Source organism: Heliconius melpomene, chromosome 11 (genome assembly GCF_056956725.1).
Source record: "Heliconius melpomene rosina isolate 202511_hmr_F chromosome 11, ASM5695672v1, whole genome shotgun sequence".
Classification (NCBI taxonomy): domain Eukaryota; kingdom Metazoa; phylum Arthropoda; class Insecta; order Lepidoptera; family Nymphalidae; genus Heliconius; species Heliconius melpomene.
The window spans coordinates 3,855,972-3,883,103 of NC_140399.1; the positions used below are offsets into that span (position 1 = coordinate 3,855,972).

At 32.8% G+C, this 27,132-nt stretch overlaps 1 protein-coding gene across 1 annotated transcript in view; it reads left to right on the top strand.

Moving 5' to 3' along the window:
- The window catches only part of Hs6st (heparan sulfate 6-O-sulfotransferase), an 80,523-nt gene extending 54,290 nt beyond the window's left edge, over positions 1 to 26,233 (top strand). The window contains exons 4-9 of the mRNA XM_085192396.1: positions 8,292 to 8,417; positions 10,015 to 10,097; positions 12,984 to 13,228; positions 16,641 to 16,825; positions 18,042 to 18,178; positions 19,994 to 26,233. Coding sequence (XP_085048522.1) covers positions 8,292 to 8,417; positions 10,015 to 10,097; positions 12,984 to 13,228; positions 16,641 to 16,825; positions 18,042 to 18,178; positions 19,994 to 20,022 — 805 coding nt within the window. The 3' untranslated portion in view covers positions 20,023 to 26,233. The remainder of the gene's footprint in view (positions 1 to 8,291; positions 8,418 to 10,014; positions 10,098 to 12,983; positions 13,229 to 16,640; positions 16,826 to 18,041; positions 18,179 to 19,993) is intronic.
- Positions 26,234 to 27,132: the final 899 nt, after the last annotated feature.

A 27,132-nucleotide genomic window follows, 5' to 3' on the forward strand; every position in this document is an offset into this window, starting at 1 on the left:
GATAGCATAAAAGTATCACGTGCATATCTTGAAAAAAAAAAAAGAAACTTTTAAAATAAGCTTTTAAATAAAAATAAATGTGTTTAGTAGTCTAGAGTCTAGACGGAAATCGTTTCGCTTGTCATTTTAATCTAATCGAGTGTTCGCAAAAAAATAAGCTAAAACAATAGTAGATATAGCAATCTGACACTTATGTAATGTTGGAATAGAGGTTTATTTTATACTTACAAACCAATATGGCAGGTAGGTAAAATAGAAACCGTCGTGGCGCAGCAGCACGAGGGTGTGACTGTAACACGACGGTTGTGGGTTCGATCCGCACTCGAGGAAGTGAAATATATATTTACGTTTACATTTCCAATTTTTCGCTCTGGTGTCGAGGGAAAGCGCGGCGTTGAGTTCTGCCACTCAACACTGAATGCCTCCAGAATTCGGCAGAAAGTGGGGAACAGAGTGTCTTTTTCACTCTGCCTATCCTGTTGCGTGCGGGATACAGCGTGAAACTGATTTTTTTTTTTGGGTAATATATAACTCGATTTAATGTACGGCGAGCACATAATGAACGTAATAACGAACCTGTCAAAGCATATTACGCAAAGCCCACACAAAGGATCAGATATTAATATCTGTATCGGCATTGATAATATCACAGTCTAAATACAATGTGGATCACGTCGAGAGTTTCAGAGCCATGTGTTAGTACGATTTATTGAGTTAGGAAGTTTAATAGTAATTAATAATACTATATGGCATTCTAAGTAAATAATTGACGGCTTAGTGGTTCAGCTGCTGCAAAATGAGGAAATTTTCGTGTATGAATTAGTTTTCTTTGTTTTTAACCGTCTTCTGTAAGAAAAGGAGGTTATCAATTCGACTGTATTTTTTTTTTTTTATGATGTTTGTTACCTCATAACTTTTGACTGGGTGAACCGATCTTGAATTTTTTTTTTGTTTGAAAGGTGAAGCTTCCCGAAAGATCCCATTTTTTTTTGGTCCATGTCTGACAATGGTATCTATGATAAAATCACATAAGTCTTAAATTTGCATTAGGTATGAGCGCGACAAATAGACGAATAACTCAATGTCGCGGCAACCGATTTTAATGATTTTTTTTTTATTTGAAAGGATACACCTTAAGGATAATTTGGTGAAAGTTTGGTTAGTTTCCGATTATGGAATCCGGTGAAAATTGAGAGTTTGTTTTTTTTGGTAAAAAATTGATTATATTGTAATAGTTACAAGCAAAAACTTTTTAAATTGATGTCAGCAGTGAGATTCCTGATCGTTGCATTTCTTTTTAACCAACCTCAAAAAAGAGGATGTTCTCATTTTCAACCAACTTCAAAAAAGAGAGATTCTCAATTCGCCCGAATACTTTTTATGTATGTTCTTGTCAATATACCAAAGTGTAACTTTGCACAAAAATAATACCTGATTAAATAAAGTTTTACATAGGACAAACACACCACTCGTTGACAACCACTACCACCACCATCACCACTCGTTTAAAAAGCATCATTTTAAGATCTACCCATCACTTAAAATCGTAAAATAAATTAATTTTTAACAAAAAGAAAACCGACTTCTAACAACGAACTAAAAAGTGAAAAATAATTATACAAAGATTTTATAATTTTGAAGTCGGTGTCAAGCTAATGCTACAACACCTTTACTACAATATCTAATTACTAAGCCTGTTTTACTTGGCACCGACTCCAAAATTATAAAATCTTGTATAATTATTTTTTACTTTTTAGTTCGTTGTTAGAAGTCGGTTTTCTTTTTGTTAAAAATTATTTTTTGATATAAAGCACTAACCAAGATGTAGTGTCTTAAATTTGGAAAATGGAGAACGGAGAATCTTAATATTAGTTTACATCTACTTCTTAATATTAGTCTTCAAATAAAAGATTTATTGATACTGCTATACGTTCGTTTATAACAAATGCCTGGAACTTAGATATATTTAATTTATTTTCAACAGAATTATACAATATGCCTTAGTAGTTAATAGTTTATTAATAGTTTTAACTTTTATTATTGTCATTTTAAATGATATATCGTTGGTACACTTTCCCCGTGAAACAGATTACTATTATCACGAACATCTAATTTATATTATGCGGGACGGGGCCTTAGCGTTAATTTTATTACATTATTGTTGGAGTATTTCGATGAAATAATTTATTAATTAATGTTTTCTTGTCATTTTTATGGATATTCCTTACTTTTGCAATATTATACAAAAAAAATTATTCATAATGAGAAAATAATTAATGAATTATAATGAAAAATTCCGATTGTCACAAAGAATTTTAATGTTAAAAGATAGTACGTGGTCGAAGTAGTATATTTTTTCTCTAGTTCCGCTGTTGATTGCCGATGAGATAACATTGTCTTGAGCACTCGGTTTAATAGAGGCAGGTAGCCCAAGGGAATTTCCTTTGTTTCAGAAACTCTGAATTTTGCTGCATAGAATGTTACCTTCCTTATTAAGCGGATATTTTAATGTAGATAATCAAATATCATAATTTTCTTTAAAAAAATAACTAAACTATATAATTATTTATGTATATTTAACGGTATTAAAACAACTATATTAAAATAAAAAAAATATTTAGATAAACATTACCAAATTATACAAATACGAGTGTTATCTTTTGGTACACAAAAGATTTCTTTAATAGTTAAGCTGCTTGTATTTATAAGATAAATGTAAATTCTATTCAAATAAGCTTAATGCGATCATGAAAATGAGAATTTCTGAATAGGTTTAAGAGCTTTTAGAAATCGAAGGATCCATTCAATGCAAAAACATAGGAGATTACAGATTGGTAAATAGCATTTTGGCATCGGTGAATGAACTACGGTGTAATGGCTAGGAGATCATTGGTGGCGTCATGCCAAACACTCTGTACCCTGCAAATGTTATCGATATTGCCAGAACCTAGTGTTTGTCGTATATCTTGTCTTTATTTTAGCTTTATATTAGAATTTTCTTTTAATTCATATAATATTTCATTATTTTTTTCATTAAGTTTAAAACTTACATTTACTAATAGCTCAGCATTAAACGCAAAGCTTCAACTTAAAGATTTTATTTAAATACATAGAACTTGGATTAGGCAAAAACATACCCCTATCTTCTCCTACTGCCTTAAAGACTTATAAAAGGTTAGACGAAAATACTGCGGTGAAAAACCCAACGAAATTGTGGCTTAGATTTCCGCGGTGGCGTTCTGCCAAACCGCCCGAATATCCTCCACGGAAGACCTTATCGAGTAACACTTCACTTATACGACCACCAAATAGACTGTAATATTTGCCAACATATACTAACATTACCAAACCAGCCGTAGCCTATTTGCAGAGATAAGTTGTAGGTACGACTTTAATATTTTGTTTAACTTTTACTTTTGCTGTTACACATTACACGTGTTACATACAGACATTTTCTTTTAAAATTTGATATTTACATAGATTATTATGGAAATGTTAGGGAGTTTAATCTCTTGATATATATTAAATATTATCAAAATTCATTTTAAGTTTTAATTATTTGTGTATTATGTTGAAATCCAAAGTAAAATTATAACAAATACCAGCTTCATTATTTCATAAGTATCCATATCTGAGGTGTTCCTGTTCCTTGAATCTTTTATTTTTCCGACATTTCAATTAATTTCTTTGTCAGATTCTGCACGGATGACAAAAACAGACTCTGGCCGATATTTCAATTATTTGTTTTTGCTCCAATACAATATTTGCCTATTGGAGCGCTAAGATTGCCATTAAAAGATTGCGAAAGATTTTTTTTAGTTTATTCATTCAAATAAAATTTAATAATATGATTAAATTAATATGATTTATTATATGTACCGCATAGTTCACATGAAGTTCTAGTTAAGATAAATATAAAAAAAAATATCTTAGTTATTTAGCAGAGACTATAATTAAAATACTTTCATAATTATTTGCTAAAATCGTATTACAAAAACAGAGGTATACGAACACGTATCGACGTGAAGCTGTTTCGTGTACTCACGTTAATGTTTGCGGTACTAAATGATGTATATAAAAATAAAATATTTCACATTCTGAATATACCAACTTTGGCGGCGTGCCAGAGCTTTAAAAACAATGTTTTACAAATGTTTCACGTGTCATGTTTATATGGCACGGACCACTGTACAGGTAGGGAGGCGCATGCAATTTTACACAACATTTTATGGATTTTTATAACGGTTGGATTAATATTTCATAGTGATGTGATATGACGTGTTTGGAAATTGATTTTGTATGCTTTTTTTTTAAGTGTTGCCAGTGTGTTTTCAGATATGTTATCGCTAAAAATAAATAATGTATTGTATGTAAATGTAAATATTGCTTAGAAATTGCTTTTAATTTTGCATAAAGATATATTATAGCTATATATGTTTTGTTTGTGATTTAAAATATGTAATGTTAATATCAGTGCAACCAAGTTCTGAACAAATATTGTATCTAAGTTAAATGAGAATCAAATTTCAATTAACGCTTCACAAATGACCCATTTCAAAATATTCAACACATTTCACTGCCAGCTTTCGTTGGTGGTGAAAATTTGTACCAACAATGTAATTTGTGCATCCGATGATCCATTAAATTAGAATAGTAAAATAACGAGCATGGGTAATTTGTACCGGTAACGGTTATGGCGGGGTGCCAGACGCCGTTAAGCTATGCGTATGTTTCGTTATAAATTATCATATATGTTAAGGAACAAAATTACTTTGCGATATACAAGTGCTACCCTTATACTAACTGAACTGAACTGAAGTTTTGTATGTTTTAAGTGATGTAATTTATTTTGTATTTGCTTTATGTATTTTTTTCTATCAGCTTCACGCTGTATCCCGCACACAGCAGGATAGGCAGAGGGAGCCTAGTGTTAAAACACTCCGTTCCCCACTTTCTACCGAATTCTTGGGGCATTGCGTGTTGAGTGGCATAACTCAACGCCGCGCTTTTCCTCTACATATAAGCGAAGAAATGGAAATATAAGCGTAAATAATTATTTCACTTGTTCGAGTGAAGATCGAACCCACCACCGTCGCGTTACAGTCACACCCTTGTGTCACTGCGCCACGACGACCTCTGCCTCTATACATTTCTGGTTATATTATGCTTGTAATAGCAATAATTTTAATTGTATCAAAGTAAAACCAGAGTGAAAGATATGTATTTATCTTATTCTTATAGGTTATAGATAATTTGAATTACCCAAGCAAGAATGTATCGACTTCCATGAAAATATACAAAAACAAAGTTGTTATTGTATAGTATGTTTATATAATATATATATTAAAATATATGGAACTATTAACTTATACATATATAATTATATTATTGTCGCTATTGATAATATTTAATATCACGAATAACAAGATCTTATTGTAGTTATTAATTAATTTATGGCGTTGTATTAATATCTCCAAGAGTTACATTGTACTGCATAGTTAGGAGATATTCGGCCTCGGGCAGTGGGTGGGTATATATTTGACTATATGTTTATTAAACAACTACCTACCTACCGTTCGTAGGAACTTATGACATAAATATATTAATGGTACTAATATAGCCAATTATGACTTATTTTATATGATAAAATTTTAAAATTAGTTTCGATTTTTTAAAATAAATTAATTTAAGTTAATAAAAGTGTATTTCCCAACATCAGGTCATAATTCTATACTTATATTAAATTAAGTTCTTATGTTACATAAGTTTGATATAATAATATTTGCCATAATGTAAAGCACTGTTAAAGTTTGAGAACGTTAAGTCATCCCAAGAATTAAATTGAACTTCCCTAATGTCACCTAAACTTCAAGGTTGATTTTGATTAATGATTTTATTGATAAGAGTGAACCACTCCTCGTCGGTAACGTGATTAATTAATAAGATAGTAGGTTTGTACATAATGTTATATATTACTATATAAAGTGATATATCTTTCTATATTTTCTAATATTGTCTTATAAGTTAGTTGTTGTTGACGTTATCGCCACAAAATTTCCCATTTTCAAATTGCAAATCGTAGAAAATAATCTCGAAAACTGGCAACATTAAATTCTCCGTACACGCTATCTCGATCTCGATCTAACACGAGTGGCCATAAACCCGCCCACGTCGCGTCGCCAGGCAGTCTGAAGGCAAACCTCTTGAACAATTCCAATAAGGAAATATATCTGTTACATATTTATGGAAACCTCATGCAAAACACACCCGTATATAGTTCTGATGGAACCGGTTGTGGTCAGTATTAGCTATATATATGCATTATACATTTCCAGTAGCCACCCTGTTTACAACTTCATCTCCAGTTCGTCTATAGTTGATTAGAATTATATTGGTTTTGTCTAAGTTAAATCTGTTATCTAAATTTTATGACACACAGATACACTCCACACTTGCTTAATTCGAATTTGTACTATAAATTAACGTTTTTTTAAGTTTTCACAATAATGTTAGGAGCTATTCTAGAGCCAATTTAATTGTTATTTACAGTTATAGTTTTAAGTGTAGAAGTTCATAAGAGCAAGCACTTATAGCTTCCCTGGGGTTTACTCTGGGTGATGGTGGGGTACACTTACCATCTGGTGATATGTACGCGTCTTACTCTTGTCTTTTCTATAGTAAAAAATACATAATTATATTAATTAGTGCGATTCACAAACATTACAAACTCAGTTTCAAAGTTGTTCCATTAATACCTTACATATATTATATACTAATGACCTGGACGCGGCTACGCCTGCTTGAACTATAAGAATATTTATTAAATATTATATAATATATTTATTTTTATAAGGATGAATATCAAAATATAAGTTCATTTTGGGTGACGTTTTCTTAAAACAACAAAGAAACTTTGCAAACCGGTGCTTAGCAACGACGGTTGTTATTAACATGGCAGAATAAATTGCCTGTCAAATTAGAAAGTATTTTAATTTATTAGTACATATGTGTAATGGAATATTATATAGCCTATAGCACTTCTGGAGAATGCAGCTTTCATACAAAACAAAAACATAGTAAATCGGACCAGTAGATCCAGAGATCTTAGCGTTCAAACAAACAAACAAACAAACAAACAAACAAACAAACAAACTCTTCCGCTTTATTATATTAGTATTGATTATATTATACCTTTAGCTTAAGTCTTAACTGATCGAGTGTATCAGTGTAACCGTTCGACAATAAACAGGCACATGTTGTCGAACAATCTGGTTCACGCTTCAATACATTTCGCGGCTTGATCGGATATTGGTATCGGGCGACCGCGGCCTGGTCTTTGATACAAGCCGGATTTGTGTGAAGATATTATATTTCCCCTATTGTACCCACTTAGATTGCTTGTGCGAATGGGCATAGGGAGAAGGGGGGTTGGGTGGTCCGTGCCCACCCCAGAATTTTACTAACAAAAGAATTGTCGCGAAAAATTAAACTAAACAACATTTACACGCACATATTTGTGTGAATCTAAAGTCCAGGCTCCCCCCAGGAAGTATCTAGATATGACCATGCTTGTATTTAGGTAATATTTGTTTGTAAACGTAATATGTTATACGACAGTGTTTTGCTCCGAAGTTATGTCTGGCCTGCGGTGTTCGAGACCAGCCACAGTACTGTGTTCCACTCGATGTTCACATTAATAAACTGTGAGATCCTTTTGTTCGTATTAGCTTCGTCGGTAATAAATGTGTGCTAAAAATGCTAAATAATATGTTTCATGCTCCAATACACGATTTAATTTAAATAGAATATCTACAGTACAACTGGTTTTGTAATATTTGCTAAGATTTTGTTTTATTTGCCTTTTTTTTTGTATGTTTATATAAAAGTGTTATAATTTATGCCAAATTTTATTTTATGTTCATTTAAGTTTTGAGGCCGTTGGGGCGTAGGGGAACAGCGTGTGATTGTGACTGCAACGCGACAACTGTCTAATCGAAGGAATGAATTGTTATTTATTAATATTTTAATTTTTTCACTCTGATACCAAGGCAAAAGGCGTGGCTCTGAGTTCCGCCACTCAACACGTATGCCTCGAAAATTCGGCAAGTGGGGAAAGGAGATAAGTTAAGTTTTAATACTTTGTGGTACGTACATGGTACCTACTTACTCGGGTTTCATTATGCATAACAATTATTTTGCCCGCGGCTAGCACAGCTATAAATAATATCATTCACAATCGAGTCAGATCTGCATTTGTCGATATTTTATGAACGTTTTGAATTTGTCCTTAGATGCGGTCTTCACGCTGATTTCACGGAGCTGACTGGCTGCGTGGGCGGCGAGCTGGACCGGCACGAAGGTTCCGCTGTGCACAGGCGGTATTTCTACATTACACTACTGAGAGAACCTGTCTCCAGGTTGGTGTGATTGATTATCAGCTGTTTTATAGGTTGTTTTGTACATCTGCTTAGAAAATTCTTGTTTAATAGAAATATTTATAGAACAAATATGAAGGAATTTGACGCCGTCGTGGTGTAGAGGCACAAGCTTTGGACTGTAACGTTGCAGTTGTGGATGCGATTCCCAACTGGGACAATGAATTATTAATTATTACTATTTTCAATTCTTCGCTCTGAAACTTAGACAAAAAGCGCGGCGTTAAGTGCCACCACTAAGTACGCAATGCCCATAATGTATCTTAAAATTAGGTTCATAGTTAAAGTCAACCTCTTCTCCCTGACCACCTTTCTATGTGCGAGAAGAAGCGTGAAGCTGAGAAAATTAAATTTAACTATTCATAAACTTGAACGATATTAGGTATGCATTCGCATATTGTGAAGCTATGTGGGCGTGCATGGCGCCATTGGAATTGCGGTTGTCAATGAAGGAAAGTGTTCTTGTATTTCTAACTTCATATGTTGCATTGAATAACGATCAAATTTATAAAAATTGAGGTGCCTCACTGTAGTCTCTAATAGTAATTTAGTAATAAAATATTTCTTAAAACGTTACATGCTCGTATCTTTTGCTTCTGTTAACTTAGAAGCTAATTGTTTTTCTGTTCTCATCAAAAAATCCGCTTCACACTGTATCCCGCACACAGCAGGGTAGGCAGAGGGAACCGACCCGGTTCCCCACTTTTTTTCTTACTTTTTCTGTTACGTTTCATAATATTTGATATTAATTTCAGCGTGATACCTACCTACCTACGCGATCTTGAGATAAAAGGTTTTGACGTACGGACAGACAGACAATAAAGTGATCCTATAATGGTTCCGTTATTTCCTTTTGAGGTTCAGAACCCTAAAAAATTAAATCAAATAATTATTCTTTACATTTTTATATAGCTAAGTATTGAAAGTGCATTTTTTTCCTCCCCATATACAAATACAAAAGTGGCAAGAAGAGATACATAAAAATACCATAAAACGATATTAGCTATCATACTATTTCACATATAAGCTCGTATAAGCCCAAATAAGTTATGAAAATCGCAAGGTCATACCGAAATAATACGGCCCCGAGTTCGAAATTATGCATGACCCTAATACGAGAGTTACGTTGTGGGCCAGCGTATATTCTGGGATTTGAACCTGTGTACTACCTACAATATATAGATGTAGTATTATATGTTGAATGAAATGGGAATTCGGTGTTATTTAGTGTTTATGTAAATGCTTTGGGAATAGTTTATATTATCAAAGTTTACTTACATGAATGAGTCTGCTTGCTAAATCTTGTGCTTGTCTTAAATAAAATTCTTTATAATATTTGCTAATATATTATAATAGTATTGTTTATTATATGTGTAGAAATATTAATAAACTAGCGACCTAGCAATTTATATACTAATTTATTTAGATTCTTTAAAGTGAAAATGTTAATTGAACACGAAAATAATTATTTTCGTCACATATAGGTACTCTTTATTTTTCTACTTTTCTCTCAATTAACTTAATATTATTTATGTTCTGAAAATAATAGATAAATATAATAAAAACCATGTTGTTTCAGATATCTATCTGAGTACCGGCACGTGAAGCGGGGAGCCACGTGGAAGGGGTCGAGGCACTGGTGCCAAGGCCGCACCGCCAGCGGTAAGCGTCTACAACTCCACATAACATTTATAATTCACACCGGAAATGTCTCACGTCGGAATTAAATTGGTGCACGATAACGCCGTGGTGGTGTTTGGTTACGTATCTTTAATGTTAAGTGTATTTTTTTTGCTAGTCATTTTTAAATATTTAATTGAAGCCAGTCTTGGTGCGTTTGCGGGTTTGATTTGCACTCGGGGAATGAAATATATATTTTTTAAATATTTCCGATAACAAAGCATAACGCGGCGTTAAGCTCCGCCACTCAATACGCAATGGATCCAGAATTCAGTGGAAAGTAGGGAAAGGTTGTGTCTTAACACTAGGTTTCCAGGTTCCCCTGACCTATCCAGCTACAGCGTGAAGACAAAGAAAAAAATTAAAATACACCTAAAAAAAATAATAATAATAGACATTTTCTTATCGATGATGGCACTTGTTCGTCACGTTATTTGTCAAAACTGGTACCTTTTTTTTTATAGACAATTTCCATCATTCATATTATGTCAGCTGAACTATTAGTGAAACAAAACATTGACAACGTTTCAAACTATAGAAATGTTTGAAATGATTGATGTGTTAAAAGCATTAAGTACTGTGTCAATAGTAATAAAAATATTTCTACCTTTTATTATTGTGTAGGTACTCGTATCACTAAATCGGACGACTTTTAATTTTAAGCTAATTTTTTTTAGCTTTATGCTTTATCCCACATATAGCAGGGTTGACAGAGAGAACATGGGATCCTAGTGTTAAGTCATTTCCGTGTCAACTTGGAACTCAACGCCGCGCTCTACCTCGTTGCGACAACGAAAAATTGAAAGCATTTAATATTTTATTCCCTAAGTAAAGGAATAGAACCCATGACCGTAACACGCCTCATATTGTAATTTAATTATGTAATATGAATTGAAAACTGGATTATTTGTACGTAAACTAAATTATTAAGACCTGTCTCCTATTAAATGGGATCAAATGAAGTCAATGAAGTAAACTTAACAAATATAATCTATCAAATTTGACAAAGTTAGACGAATAAAAAATATTCGTTGCTCATATTTGATATTTCTTTAAGTACTTCTGGATTAATTAAGTTTTTATTCTTAACTATCGACGCGTTCGCGGCTTTGCCCTTTGCGTCTTACTAATCTTAATTACTTTTCGTGATCTAATAATATTGCCATATTAGAAAATAAATGTGTAATATTAGAAACTAAAGTTTCAGCCAATTCAATAAAAAGTTGATCTAACTTTTTTGTTTATGAATCAATTCTAAGGAAACAAAAAATATAAGGTACAGGAAGTTTTCTAATATACAATAGTATATAGACAAATAAAAACATATTAATCAGAAGAATCTGGAATTAATATGTTAGCAGTGAAATTTGTAAAGCAACGTAAAGTAAATTTATGTAAAAAATATTAAAGACAAAAGACTTTTATTCCCTTTTTACATTATAAAATAATGCTCGCTTCATATGAAATTAGATACATTTTAATATTCTATTGAAATCGCACGTACTCGTATAGAACCAAAAATAGAATTTTTGGTTATCGTTATCCACGCTTCCATACAAAACGATCGGTATAAGTGATTGCGAATATAAGCGGTATGGTAAGCGGTATCTTAAATTAAATCAAATCATTCTTACGCTGTATCCCGCACACAGCAGGGTAGGCAGAGGGAACCTAGTGTTAAGAGACTACGTTCCCCGTTTCTGCCGAATTCTGGAGGCATTGCGGGGTGAGTGACAGAACTCGACACCGTGCGTTGCCTCGTCAATAAATATTTCACTTCCTCGAGTGGGGATTGAACCCACAACCGTCACGTCACGGCCTTGATATGGATAAAATGAACATAATACATTAAATTTTGTTTTAAGTTACGCCTGAAACAATATCGATATATGTATCTGTAAATTATTTCGCTAATTAACACGTAAGTACATACAATCGATATGTTATATGTTTATTTATCTAGGCCAGTCGTGGCGCAAGCACAAATGTGTGACTATAAACGCGACTGGTTGTGGGTTCGATCCCCACTCGAGGTAATGAAATATTTATTAAAAAAATATATTTTCATTTCTTCGAACTGGTGTCGAGGTAAAATATTAGTAAATATCGCACGATAACAGACCGCTTTAAAACATAAGTCGTTTCGCAGCTAGCATTGTAGCACGAATGTTTACTTTTCGCTCGGAAATTCCTCATAGAGAAAACTTCTATCGTCCCGATTACTAAAACATTAGTTACTTAGTAAATGCATCTTTATAGCTTATAATTATTGGAAAATTTTATATTAATTCTAAGTGAATTGAATTTTATCGGTCTTAATAGAAAATATTATTTAACTAAGCAACCCATGGCAGGCATTCTTTGTTGACATCATTATTATAGTTTATGAGTTAACGGAAACCACAGCGACTAAACTCGTAGTTGTCGATACTATATTAAATATTTACAACCATATAAATACTTAATGTACAATAATGGGATTATTAACTAACTTCTATAAAAGGAGGAGGTTATCAATTCGACTGTATTTTTTTAGAAAAACAACATAATAGAGGCCGTCATGGTGCAGTGGCACAAGTGTATGACTGTAAACACGACGATTGTGGGTTAGATTTCCACTTGAGGGTATGAATTATAGCTTATTAATATTTTAATTTCCTCGCTCTGGTAAAAAGAAAAAGCGCGGTGTTGAGTTCCACGACTCATCACGCAATGCCTCATCCTGCGGGAATAGGGGGACCGGAGTGTCTTAACACTAGGTTCCCTATATCTACTCTACTATAGGCGAGATACGGCGTGAAGCTAAAAAAAACATAATAGATAGTATTTATTGTATAAATCACATTATTTTTATATTTTTCTAAACAGCTGCCGAAGTCCCACCATGTTACACGGGTGACTCGTGGCGCGGCGTGACCCTCGAGGAGTTTGCAGCTTGTCCGTGGAACTTAGCGAACAACAGGCAGACCCGCATGCTGGCGGACCTGGCTCTGGTCGGGTGCTATAACGGCACACTGCGACATCGAACAGCTGACACCGACAGGGTCCTTCTTGCATCTGCCAAACGAAATTTGGTGGCGTTATCGTATTTCGGACTTACGGAATTTCAAAAGGTAAGGTGTTGGTTCGATTCCCACTAGAAGCAATATTATTTATTAATATTTTCATTTCTTCGTGCGGCGTTACGTTCCGCCATTCAACCAGCAATGCCCCGAAAATTTGGCTGAAAGTGTCTAAACACTAAGTTCCCTCTGCCTACTTATCTAATTTTAAAGTGTAACCTAATGGGATATGTCTATTTCGGTAGCTCAGTTTCATATGGGAATATGATGCTTTAATTTTTGATAAAAAAACAATTTATCACTGTCAAGTTATCGGACTGGGAGACGTTAAGAACTCTATATACATTTAATCTTTTATTTCGCGTCATCAAAATTTATGTATAGCTGAATATTTTTATTTTCTATTTCGTAATATCGCACGCGTGGATTTGACACGGGATCCTATAGTAGAATGTAATATGTAAATAAATTATGAAGTAAGGCTTCTGTTGAGCATTAAATATATTTAAATCACTTGTAAGTATAAAATATTCATATGAATAAACGACGTTTTGTCTGTATTTTTTTGTTTAAATTTTTTATTGAAGAAAATTCCATTTTTATATAATTTTATCTTTTCATACCGAACAAGTATTCGAGGGAGATAAAGAAAAGAGGAAGTGTAATTAGTATGCTATTGTCTGCAAGGCTAAGGCTTCATTTAATTTGAAGAATTGAAGGGTTATGGTCAAAGCTTTGTGGGGGAGATCTCATTTTCAACTTTTTATGCTTTTTTTTTTCATTCAGTTTAGAGTTTTCCTAAGAACGTTCTCTGCATTTTATTAACTTGGATTTTATGCATTTTATTTTCTTGTGTGCTAAGCTTTCTTACTTATTTGAATTCTAAGCTGTGCTAGGAATTACAGTATAAAATAAAAAATGTAAAATTTAATCAGCTTTTGAATTTTAAATCCAGCTAGTATAAAATTACTTTAAATCAGATGCTGTGGTTGTTAAGGAAAATCGGAAATGGTAAAATATTATTGGTTTTAGTTTTTTATACATCTGCCACATTTTACAGAGTAACTCGAGGAAGCCTAATGACAAACCATTTACTTTAACTTCTGTTAAATCTATTGTATAAAGAAATACGGTAAGAGAAAGAAAAGATTAGATTAGAAAGCTTATTCCGGTAAACGCGACGGTCGTAGGTTCAATTCTCATTCAAGGCCATGAATTCTTTTTATTTCCTGGCTCTGGTACAATAATAACACGGCGTTAAGTTCCGCCATTCAACACGCAATGTCTCATAAATTGGACGAAAACTCAGGAACACAGTGTTTTAACCCTACACTCCATTTCTCTGGCACGTGGGGCTCGAGCTCCTTTTTTCATATGAGCATCCCCAAATGATAAAATACATCGGCATACAAATGTCCCATTCAGCTTAGGTACTCCCGAACAACGACCCTCCGCGACAAGTGTACCCATTATTTGCACTTAGCTCATTGTTCGTGTCTGCTCGTTCGCCGGCTATATGCCGACGTATGGGCCTCCATTGTTTCTGTGAATATTTATTGGGTGTGTGTGTATGGGAGATGCGACTACGGTGCCGTTAAAATATTTAGGACTTTCATTGGTAAAGAAGAAACAGTTGTTGTAATGAACTGATATGTTTCTTCTTTGCATGTTATTTATATTTCACTTTATCTTGGACATAGCAGGGTAGAAAAGTAGCGTCTATGACATCATCGCGCAATGAAATCCCACATGTTCTCCACTCTCCGCCCTCATTTGAGATATAGCATATTTAGTGATGCAGTTTAACCTCTTGTCTTATAAGAGCAAGGAAATAAAAGTAATTTAGTGCCTCGCTTGGGGATCGAATTCACAACTATCGCGGTGACTTTGAGACGAAATTCCAGTGCACTACGATTGCCACACTATTGCTTATTCAATAACTTTTTAATTTATTATCATTTTCTTTTTAACCTACGTCCGTAGAGAAGAGGTTATCAACTGAACTGTATTTTTTTTATGTTGGTTACCTCAGAACTTTTGAACGGTCAAAATCGGTTCAACCAGTCAAAAGTTCTGAGGATTTGAACCTCTTCCGTTCTGTAAGATTCTTCCGTTCCGAGGATTTGAACCTGTAATAATATACCATTCTGTATTATTCGAACGCGTGCTCCGTTCTCACGTAACATAATGTACGTATTCGCAAAATGTATATTTACAAATGAACGGGCAATGCGACCCAGATGCAAAGTGAATTGTTATCAGATTATACTATACTATACTTATATGATAGCATCTGACATATGCACAAATATGTATTTGAATTATTGTCGTAGTGACTGGAAATGGAGCTTTCGATTTTATTTAACACATTTTAATGTGGTTTTCTCATCGTCTGGGATTTTTTTTTTGTAGAAAAAATACCTTTGAAATATGGTTAGGTGTATAACGAACTACCTCGAGCTAAAAAGTGCGTGGTTCTATGTAATATTCTTACGTTTTATATTCGTAAAGGAAGCCTTAAAGTACCGGATGGGATACTTCAGTATTGAATTATATATTGTTTTTTTTTTCCTAAATTGTCGTTGCTTTTAGTTTTTACACGTTTTTGGATATATATTATTCTTTTTTTTACGCTGTTTACAATAGCAGGGTAGACACAGAGATCTCAGTGTTAAGACACTCCGTTCCCTAATTTCCACCTAATTTTGGAGGCCTTACGTGTTGAGTGGTGTAATTGAACGCCGCGCTTTTTGCCTTGTTGCCGGGCGAAGCATTGTAAATATTAATTAAGGAGGCTATGAGGTATACATGTAAAAGCGTAATGTAGTATTGGGCTTGCATAGGTTTCTCGCCCTAAAAACCTTTCGGCGAAAAATTAGAGTGTCATATTTCCTTATATTATTTTTTGTTAAGAAGCCATATCTTTTGAAAAATAATCAATATCGATGAATACCTACACAGTATATTCAGTGACTAAGGTCTATAACTGTTAGTTTTTTTTTAATTTTTATTTATTGATTATTATTTGTCTAACTTTACGGTGTATCCTGCACTCAGCAGGGTAGGCAAAGGGAACCTAGTGTTACTCCGTTCCCCAATTTCTGTCGAATTCTGGAGGCATTGCATGTTGATTAGCGAAACTCAACACCGCGCTTTGTGTTGCCATCAGCGAAGAAATGAAAATATTAAAAATTGCATTTCCTGGAGCGTTAATAAATTTAATATTTCACTCTACTATAAAAGAGTAGGTTAATATCTACTACTTTAATATCTATGTTGAAGAAAATATATTTAAAGATACATTTTATTCTAGCACTACTTGTTTCATAGGTCTAGAAGTTAAGTATAAGTTATTATTTTTGGCCTTTTTCAAAGTGTTATCCATACACTTGGGAAAGAAAAATACTTTTTAGAAAACGTATAAAAATATATTATTTTCAGTTAAATATTTAATTTGTTTCAGATATCACAATACGTGTTCGAAGAAACTTTCAATCTAAGATTCGCGGTGCCATTCACGCAGCACAACGCCACAGTGTCGGGGGCAACTTTGGCAGCGTTATCGCCGGCGCAGGTTGCGCACATTCGAAAGCTCAACTCTCTAGATTTAGAGTTGTATGATTTCGCTAAGAACCTTATGTTTAAAAGGTTAGTGTTATATATGTTAACTATTCTAAAGGTTATTTTTTTAATAAATATAAAAAATATATCAGCATCATTCTGTATCCCGTATATATTAGGGCAGGCAATTTAGTGTTAAAACACTCCTTTCCTCACTTTCCGCTAAATTTTTCTAGGTTGAGTGGCGGAACTTAACGCCAGGCTCTTAGTAGGTATAATAGATATTCCATTAATTTATAAAAAATGTGTGATTCAAAATTTACTCTGCAAATTTTATTATTAAAAATGGATATTTACATAATCATATTTTTCATGTAAACTTGAAAACACCATGTCATTTCTTTAAGAGTTGACTTTAAAAAAGTTTTATTTCAATTTATTATATGTAAGTTTAGAGTGCATACAATACTTACAAACACAGTCAGTACATTCGTTTTTTGAATCGTGATATTTTTGAACAGCCCTCGCTGCAGTCGTATATTTTCTTCAACTCACACGACATGGTGGTTTACGAGTTCGATAACAATCTTATGTTTTTAAAGGTCAACATACAAATATTCTTTTGTCTTCACCACCTTGCAGAGATATTTTACTTTAAATTGTTTCATACTTATAAATATGGTTTGGATTTCTTCATATTATAATATTTGTTAAAAAATAAATAAATAATACAGTTTCACCCTGTATCCTGCTTAGTAGGGTAGGTAGAGGGAACCAAGTGTGACTTATCATATTTTTAAAAATATATATATTGAAAAATAAGTGGCTGTCATAGTTTAAATGATTCACAATACATTTCATCTACTATATGAGATAAGTGGAATCATCCTTCGTGCGACAAGTGTACTTTCTAGTTTCTAGTTATCTCTTCAATGCCAATTGGCAATCCCTTTGTGGGTTTGTGCGTGTTCATCTTCATCAATAAAAAAATAGAAAAAAAACTTTCATACTAAATAACCCATACTAATGAATAAACATAATTTTAATAAGACGTATGTTAAATCAATCATATATCAGCCAAATTTAATAAGTATAGTAGGCATAAAGAAAGGTATTGGATTTTTTCTTGTCTTAACCCTGGGTTCCCTCTTCCTACTCTGCTGTGTGCGGGATAAAGCGTGAAGCTGATTGCCTCATTGCCTCGAGTGAGAATCTAACCCACTTTGTGTCAAGTCGACAAGCTATGCCACTGCGGCACTACAACCTATAATATTAATATAACATACATATACATATGTATCAGGTTCGAAGCACTAAAGAAACGCGACAGCGATTTCGAGTTCCGCTGGCGACACCTCGGCGAGGTAGCGCCGCGAAGTGGTGTTACCGAATTCGACTGGGACAGCAATTTAGAAGACGCTACCACAGAGAAATATAGAGGCAAGTAAAAGTATATTATATTGAAGTTAATATATATTTTAATATTTACTTATTACAATAATACAAAAAATGACTGTTTTTAGTATATAAAATTCTATCTTTAAAGTGTTTAAAGAAATGTTTTAGTTGTACGTTGAGTGCTGGGACTGCGCCGTGTCATATATAAATAGAAATATACATTATGAGAGAGCGACTCTTAAAACAAAGACAAACTAAAAGTAACTACCGCATTGCGAGGCACACTACGTTATCATATGTGCGAACGTTTTTTCTTTTTAATTTGAAAGGTTAATTTTTCTTTTTAAATATTCTGCTTCACTCTGTATGCCACACACACAGTAGAAAAGGCAGAGGACACCTAATGTTAAGACACTCCGTTGCGTATGTGCCACTAAAAATTTAAATATTGTTTTTTTTAAGTGAGATGTAAAGTTTAGAGTTTTGACACTATTTTTATATACAAAAAAAAACTTTCGTCCTAACAGACACTTTAGTCAAAATCGAATGAAAGCAATAAATAAATGTTCCATAAAACTGTGCCCTTGGTGGCAATCACCATGCATACGATACTTGCCGGTATTCTCGATGGCTCTATTCATATAAAACTGCTCTATCGATCGCTGTCATATATACGAGTATAGTAACAGTATGGAGTATAGGCTCTTAACTCGATTTCACTGATGCGATGTTACATACAATTAACAAATGGAAGCGTGATTATGTATTGTTCGTATTTATAATGATAATGGTATGTTGATTTCTATATTTGACATCGCCAGAGGCCAGTTGTGGCCCAGGGGTATAATGTGTGACTGTCTGGTTTTGAGGCAAAGTGCGGCGTTGAGTTCTGCAATTCAACACGCAATGTGCCTTTGCCTACCCTGCTGTGAGCGGAATCGTAGTGGCAGAGTTGTACCATACATACTTGTATACTATGATTGACTTTAGAGTTCTACTACTGTTTATACGAAAAATTTTATTTAAAAAAAACATTGTCGCTCTCTGATCTAATCGGAAAAAAAATTGAGCAGCGTTGAGTTCCACCACTTAACAGAAAACGAAGTAAAGTTTATATTTTATACAAAGCAGGAGCTGTAAAGCAATTTTTGATTAACACTTTTAAAGATAGAAGTTAAACATAGTATATTAGTTATTCATCCGATATATTGGCAGTGGAAGTATACTTTTAGTTGTATATAACTTTAATTTTATACTAAATATATTTTATAGTGACAAACAGTTTCCAGTGTGAAATGAAAATTTTTACTACTTTTACTGCCGTTAAATCTGCCACTTCTTATATGTTCCTATATATTATATACATCTACGTTGTGGAGATTCGAACATCTTAAAATTCCCCGAGCGTTGGAAAATGGCAGTAGAAAAATATATGGGAAATATTTCTCTTCTACATTGAAAATTCTGTCTAGAAATGGATAGGGTAGTTCCGCGATGTCAACATCCCTCTCCAAACTATATCTATTGCCTCTCAAGTCTGCCTTTAAGATATTCTCATATATATTTTTCTTTAGAAATGTCGTCTCGTAAATTAAAGCAGTTTAAAATGTTATACAACTATGAAACTAGATGTGAAAAATTATATTCATATTCTCATGTTGCTGTAAAATTATTGAAATTGTCAAAACTGTTATTTCAAATGGAAATTTATATGAAATTTTCTAAAATAAAATTCTACTGCATAAATATAGTTATATAGTTGTATGGCTTATTCCATTTTGTAAACTCTCAAAGTTCTATATATACTTGAGTGTTGTACTCAATCCTATTGTAATGGTACTTGCACTTGCTGTACAGGCAAATCCTTTAAGTCGAAGAAAGTTTGAGGTGCGGCGAGCCAGGCTGCATTGAAGAGAAGATAATATGAAACGTTGCATTATAATATCGATATTATATTTTTTTACAACTCTGTGTGCATTTCGTTATAATCGATTTTAATTTTCTGTTGTGTCATTGTAGACTCTGTTGTGAAATATTATTGATTATGACAACAAAAGCGAACTCGTAATTGTATTAGAAAAAAATAATATGAAGCATCAATGAAATTAAGTTCATTATGTTGTCTGTGCAACGTTGTAATACAATTTAACAACAGCGCATCTCAAAGTTGTGGAAGGTAAATAGGACGTTTGTCGAGTGCACAACACACTAGTCACTCTAAACTATATTAAATTAGAATACTCACGTAATGGCAGTTTTGCGACATCTATTAAATTAAGAAAATGGCAGCTTACATTGTTTTCTTGTTATTTTGTATATATTTTAATAAAATATGTGAATAAACGTTTGGTTCTGTTTGTAATACGCGTACGCTATAATTGGATAAGGAAGTATATAATGTGACAACGTGTGACGTCCTGACGAGGGGAGTATTGACACATGATACGTTAAGGGTGGAATACATCGAGCGCTGTCCCTGGATATTCAACCCTGTACGTTACTTATATAAAAAATTTTTGAACCAATATATTACGATATAAGCGATCGTGCGGCTTCGCCCGCTTAACCTATTGTAGCAAAATTATGTGTTATTCTAATAATTGTGCTACTGCTATATTACTGTAAAGTTTTGTAGTTTTTGTGTGAACGAGGAACGAACATCCATCCTCACGAAGCATATTAGCAGGATAGTACCAATTATTAATTTTACACCAATTTGATAAAGAACGTGGCATAGTTGAGATTCGCTTGACTAAACCTAATGATTTTGAATTCAAATCGAGTTGGTTTGGAATTCCGCCAACTTAAATACGAGATATTGAAATACGTGGAAATTGAGTAATAGACTGATGTTACGACACTATGTCTACCTTCGCTTTCCCAGCAACATACTGTTATATCTTAGAAAATAGAAAGAATATATATCTTGTGGCAGCTAGAATTTCCACAAAGTCAAAACGCCCAAGGTCTATTAGTCCATGCCTTAGTCAGTGGGTCATAGTATATAAACAGCGTGACTTGTATTGCAAGCATACCCTTACATTTTGTATTTTAAAATGGCAACTAGCTATCATATTATAATAATAAAGTGATCGGCACTCGACATTTGATCTAGGGAATTGATAAAACTATTTATATAATATTTAGAAAATGAGGCTATGCTAAAAATAAATGTCAAACGAGTATAATGAAATTCAATATTATGTATTTAAATATGAAACCGTTTGGGTTCACATTATTATGCTTGTCAATACATAGCCTCTTTTCTATACAGTTGTGTACAGATTTGCTAAGTGCTAGTATATAAATTATTTCTTATGAATGAACGTTAACTTTGTGAATGTCTACGAAATGTGCTATAAATCCATCCCCTAATATATCTCTAAGGTTATTTAGGTAGTCGTTGATTGGAAGGGTTAACTTTATATGATAGTTACAGGGTAGGTTGTGTGCGTAGAGAGACCCCAACGATATGTGAACCCAGTGCATCTGTCTATACGTGAATTACACCCTTGACTAGTGAGCAGTTATTAATTAAAAATGCATCAATATGTCTGTCTGTATGTGTTACGTCGTACCTGCAGTTTAATCAGTTAAGTGTTTGTTCAGAATGGAAATTTATTTGTCACTCTCATTTGCGAGCAATTAAAATGATTTCGACGTGGTCTTAATTATCCTATAAGAGATGTTATTCATTTTGTATAAATGTTGATTTTACATTGTTTTATTTTTCAGTAATAAATCTTGCTAGATCTAACCAGTTTTGCATAGTTCTAAAGCTTAATCTGGGTAACCTCATTGTACGTTAATCGAAAAATTCCAGGTTAGGCAAGCAAACGACATTCTGGAGAAGAAAAATATTCTTAACAATTTTCCCCTAAATTTCTAAAGGCATTCTAGACTAGAACTTTCAAAGAAGCACACCAGGTGCTGTGAAAAGCCTAAATATCTCAAGTGAATATGTCTTGAATATTTTAAAGGTTGGAGCGCGCATACGCGGTAATTTTATACGAACTACAACAGCATGTTCCTATACTTGCATCATTCTATATTGTAAAGTTTATTATTTTGTTTTAACGTCATTTTCAATTTCCGCAGCTTATTCTTTGTATAATAGAATATAATTTATATGAAAATCTTTTTAATTAAACTGTTTTACAGCGTAGTGATAAATGTTTCCGTTATTTTCTTTTCGCCCTTGTGGCATACCCCGTTGGGTGACAGAACCCACCGTCACATTTTAACTAACTCTCCAAAAGATCTCATTTTATTTCATGTAAAGAAAATGTAGTCCATCCATTTTTAATTCGTCATAAATTTATACTAGAACTACTTTTAGAAACGTTTATTTGAATAAATATATTTTATCACATAATATCGTTCATTCATTAGTGTATATATAAAAAATCTAAATTTAAATTTATCGTTCAAATAACGTATAAAAATGAATATATTATACAAAAAAGAGCTATTGGTTGATGACAAATTAAGCACCAACGAACGGCGTGCTGCAAAAATTATGACTTTTTAACCGACTTCTGTAAGAAAAGTAGGTTATCAATTCGACTGTTTTTTTTTATGTTTGTTACCTCATATCTTTTGACTGAGTGAACCGATTTTGATAATTTTTATTTGAAAGGTAGTGCTTCCCGCGCGGTCCGATTTTTTTACGTCATTAAAACTAAGTTTCGTCAAGGACATTTCAAGAAATCAATCTAATAATCTTATATTATATACATCTTCTTCCTGGTACCTGGTACCTGGTATCAATCCCGGCGTATGTTGCCAGGGTATGCCTTCCTGCTTTACCTAGTCCACTTTGCACGGTCTTCAACTTCCTCGGTGGTTAGTCGATTGACTCTCATTTCTGCATTACGACATCAAACAAGTGATACCTTAGGTGTCCGGGGGTCTCACTCCAGGGACAAACATACCAAATCAATTATAATATCTATATTGCAACTTAATATAGTATGTATATTAATCTCACCTAATGATGCTTGCTAAGCCAACTTTTAATGCGGCAGTTGTTCAAATAACAACTGGCCCGGTCCCAATTGTACGAGAGCTTAATAAAAGTTTGTAATTAAAAAATGTTTTTTGCGTCCTTCGTCCTTTTTTTGCCTATTTTTTTGTGTTTTATTGCTCAAATAAATACATTTTTTCAACAGTATTATAAATTGAGACCAGTCGTGGCCAGGCACAAGCGTGTGACTGTAAAAGCGACAGGTTATGGGTTTGATTCTCACTTGAGAAAATAAAGTATTTAATATTTTTATTTCTGCGCTCTGGTGTAGAGGCAAAGCGCAGAATTGAGTTGGACCACTATGAAGTGGTCCAACTCAATTCTTCGGTATTTGATAGAGAGTGAAGAGCGGAGTGTCTTAACAATAAGCTCCATCTGCCTACCCTGCTGTGTAATACAGCGTGAAGCTGAGAGAGAGAGAGAGAGAGAGAGATTATTCATTTAATTATACACTGCTCACTAATCAAAGTTACTGATGTATTTAAATCTGTTGTAATATTCCTGGTATTAGCATAGTTTGTAAATAGTTTTTTTTTAATTTTATATAGGCTAAGATCTAAATGGTTGTAGCTATGTAATCACTTGACACTCTTTATTTATAGATATCTGTATTTTAAGCAATCGATAATAAGCATTTTTCTTTGTTAATATTTCAGTGAATTTAACCAAAGAACAAATTCGTGTGCTATATAAGGTACAAGTAAATTGATTTTTCATCGGAACAATTTTTTCTTTTTTTTTATTATAAGTATAGTTTGTACGATTATATTTTCAATCATAGAAGCGAGAAATGACAACTTGGCAATTTTTTATTATATATTTTGATATATTTTTATATGGTTGCGAATGTTGTAAATTAAATTATATGGCTGGCAGCTTATTTTTTAACGCGGCAGCTCTGAGTTCCATATTTTACTTTTAGCTTTTATTAATTTTGTTGTTTGACCTCGATCTCTATGAAGCATTATAAGGCGGTGTGCCTCATATGTTAAAGATATAGTATTCTAATGCATTTTTTTTTCACTGATATGCCAACTTAAAGCTATTTAACTAGAAATTACTTTCAAAATGGTTTACGATATCCTCAAACACTGTTTTATCGGAGAAGTTTCGACAAGTAATAAACATTAAGCCCCATTGACTGAACGGAACGAGTCAAATATCCAACTTTTACTCACGATGAATCCTTTAATCTCTGTACGATATGGATCTTTTATTGTACCGATCATATAAAGCTAGGAGTTTTCGATTTCATTGTTTAAATTGCTTTTAGGTTTGCGCTGTTAGATAACCAGTTCGATTCTGCCTTAATGTTTATATTTTTTAAATAAATATTATTGAATTAACATCTTAATTAAATGGGTGGTATAGTGTGAATAGAAACAGACCAGTTGAAATGTCTTATCCATTACATAAATGATTTATTTTAACGTGAAATTTAAAATGAAAAATATTGTAAATATTTACTTTACATATGTACGTGTTAATAAATCGTGTAAGCACACAAAATATATTTTTATGAATTGGAGAGTGTTTCTAGTGAGTTCTAGTTAGAGATGTAGGCGGTTGTATAAAACTATATAATATTTAGGCTTGGATTCGTTAATCTAATTTAAAATGACAATATCACGTCAGTATTATAAGAAAATATTTGTATTTAACCAAAAACAACAGTTCACTGTAGACGTCGGATTTAATATCTACTTACTTCTGACGTCACTTCTGTGTACTATCAAAGGAATGACAGAGACGAAAACTATTTGTGAAATCAGCTTCAGCAACAGAAAGGTTATGTTTTAACTCTGTTTAGTAAGCTTTTGTTGTAATTTAAATTATACGTATTGTATATACTCCTTTCCTTTCTATCTTTGACAAGATATATAAAAATGGGAGATGTAATAAAATATTCAATATAATTTTGCTATTAAATTCAATATCTACCGGATACTAGTACTACTACTATCTTATTTTTTTTTTATTTTTTTTCTTAGTATCAGTGATTCTAAAGAGGTGCTAAGTTTTATTTTGGATTTGTACTTCCCGCCTGAAGTTTAAAGCGTTCGCGGCTCGCAATGGTTTCTGTTGTAGAACAACTTTGTCCGATTCAGTTTTAAAAATGTTCCAAAGTACACATTTACCTTTTTCCTTACGTGTTAAGTACATATTTTTTTTCAACATAGCATTACTTAAGTTGTAACAATTTTTTATATATTTCGTAAGTTTAAAATTCTATTTCTATAATAAAAGACATTTTTTATGCATATTTTTCTTGAAACCTCGAATGAAATGTAAATAGAAATGGAATTGTTTATTATAATTAACAGAATTTATTCTTTGTATGTAAAACTTATTTGTATACATTTATTCATTTTACCAATCAGCTATTAATATAGAAATGTATTTAATATATTGTATGTTTATTATATTATTGAACTTATATCTATATGGATGCTATGATAGCGTTAAATATACATTATATTATAGTAAAATATCTGTCATTTCGTAATATAGACAGTCGTCTGAAAGTATTAAGCTGGTTAACTGTTTAAAAGTGTTAAATAATAAATTAACACTTAAAAAAAAACAATTTAAATAATTGGTGTCAAAAATAAATTTTAATTTAATTTATTATAAAGACAGCTATAGTTACTTGTTTAATATTTTACGACGCCTTTCACTCACAATGATATTATGTAAACTGTAAATTTAAACTAAATATACTAAGTCACCTTAGAAACTTGAAAATGCAGTTTTTTTTATAGATCGATCGTGTTTTATAGTGTTGTTCGAATGAAATAGTTGATTATTAAATCAACCAAGCAAAAAAAATAATTAAAAAATATATATGTGTAAAAATTAAGATATCTATATTAAAGCTGCATTTATAGGGGACTGTCGTCCGTTCATAAATGTTCGTTCGTTAATTGCATAGATATATTTTAGTGTTGCATATTCATTGATATGCATCTAGTACCAAAATCTAGTGTTTAGTTTTTTAAGTTTCCGACTGAACCAAAATGTAGATATGTGTGTTAATACACTGGATTAATAAAATATAATATGAAATTTAATATATTTTTCATTTTCATTCCTGTTGTAAAGTTTATGCGAAGATAAATCTTATCAATTAAAATAACCAGTACATAAATAACTTCTAGGGATGTCAATAATAAAAGTAACGTTAGAATTAAAATATCATAATTCATTATAGATAATAATTTTATATATTTTTAATTTATTATCTTATTTGATTTGACACGTAATGTTTTCAATACATATAATTTAACATTAATAGAATAACATTCCTGAACCGATGACCGTTGGGGTAAGCGCGTTCTAGAGTGGCGTCCACGCCTCGGCAAGCGTAATGTAGGATGGTCTCCAGCTCGATGGGTCGACGATATCCGCAAAGTTGCGGGCAACGGCTGGATGCGAAGAGCTGAAGATCGACCTCAGTGGCGTGCCATTGGAGAGGCCTATGTCCAGCAGTGGATGAGGATGATGATGATGATGATGAGAATAACATTGTACTAGTTCCCTTGGTGTCTATGTAATAGTTCACTTTACTGACAGCCCTAACAATATTATACGAAAGTCGCAATCTCTGTCCAATTAACGCTAAAAGAAAATAGATCCAGAAAAAAAATATGACGGAAATGACAACCTAATTAGAGGTCCGCCGCGACCATTCGTTAGATATTTACTTTGCCCAGATATGGTATTTTAAGCGTTTTAATAAACCAGCCGTGGTGAAACGTTGACCGTCGTGGTGCAGGGAAACTCAGGTGTGACTGTAACGACGGTTGTGGGTTCGATGCCCACTCAGGGAATTAATTATTATTTATTAATATTTTGATTTCTTCGCTTTGGCACCAAGACAAAAGCCCGACGTTAAGTTCCGCGCTATTGAGTAATAGATTCATAGAAGAATAATATGGATATTCAATGGTGCAGAGGTACAAGTGTGTGA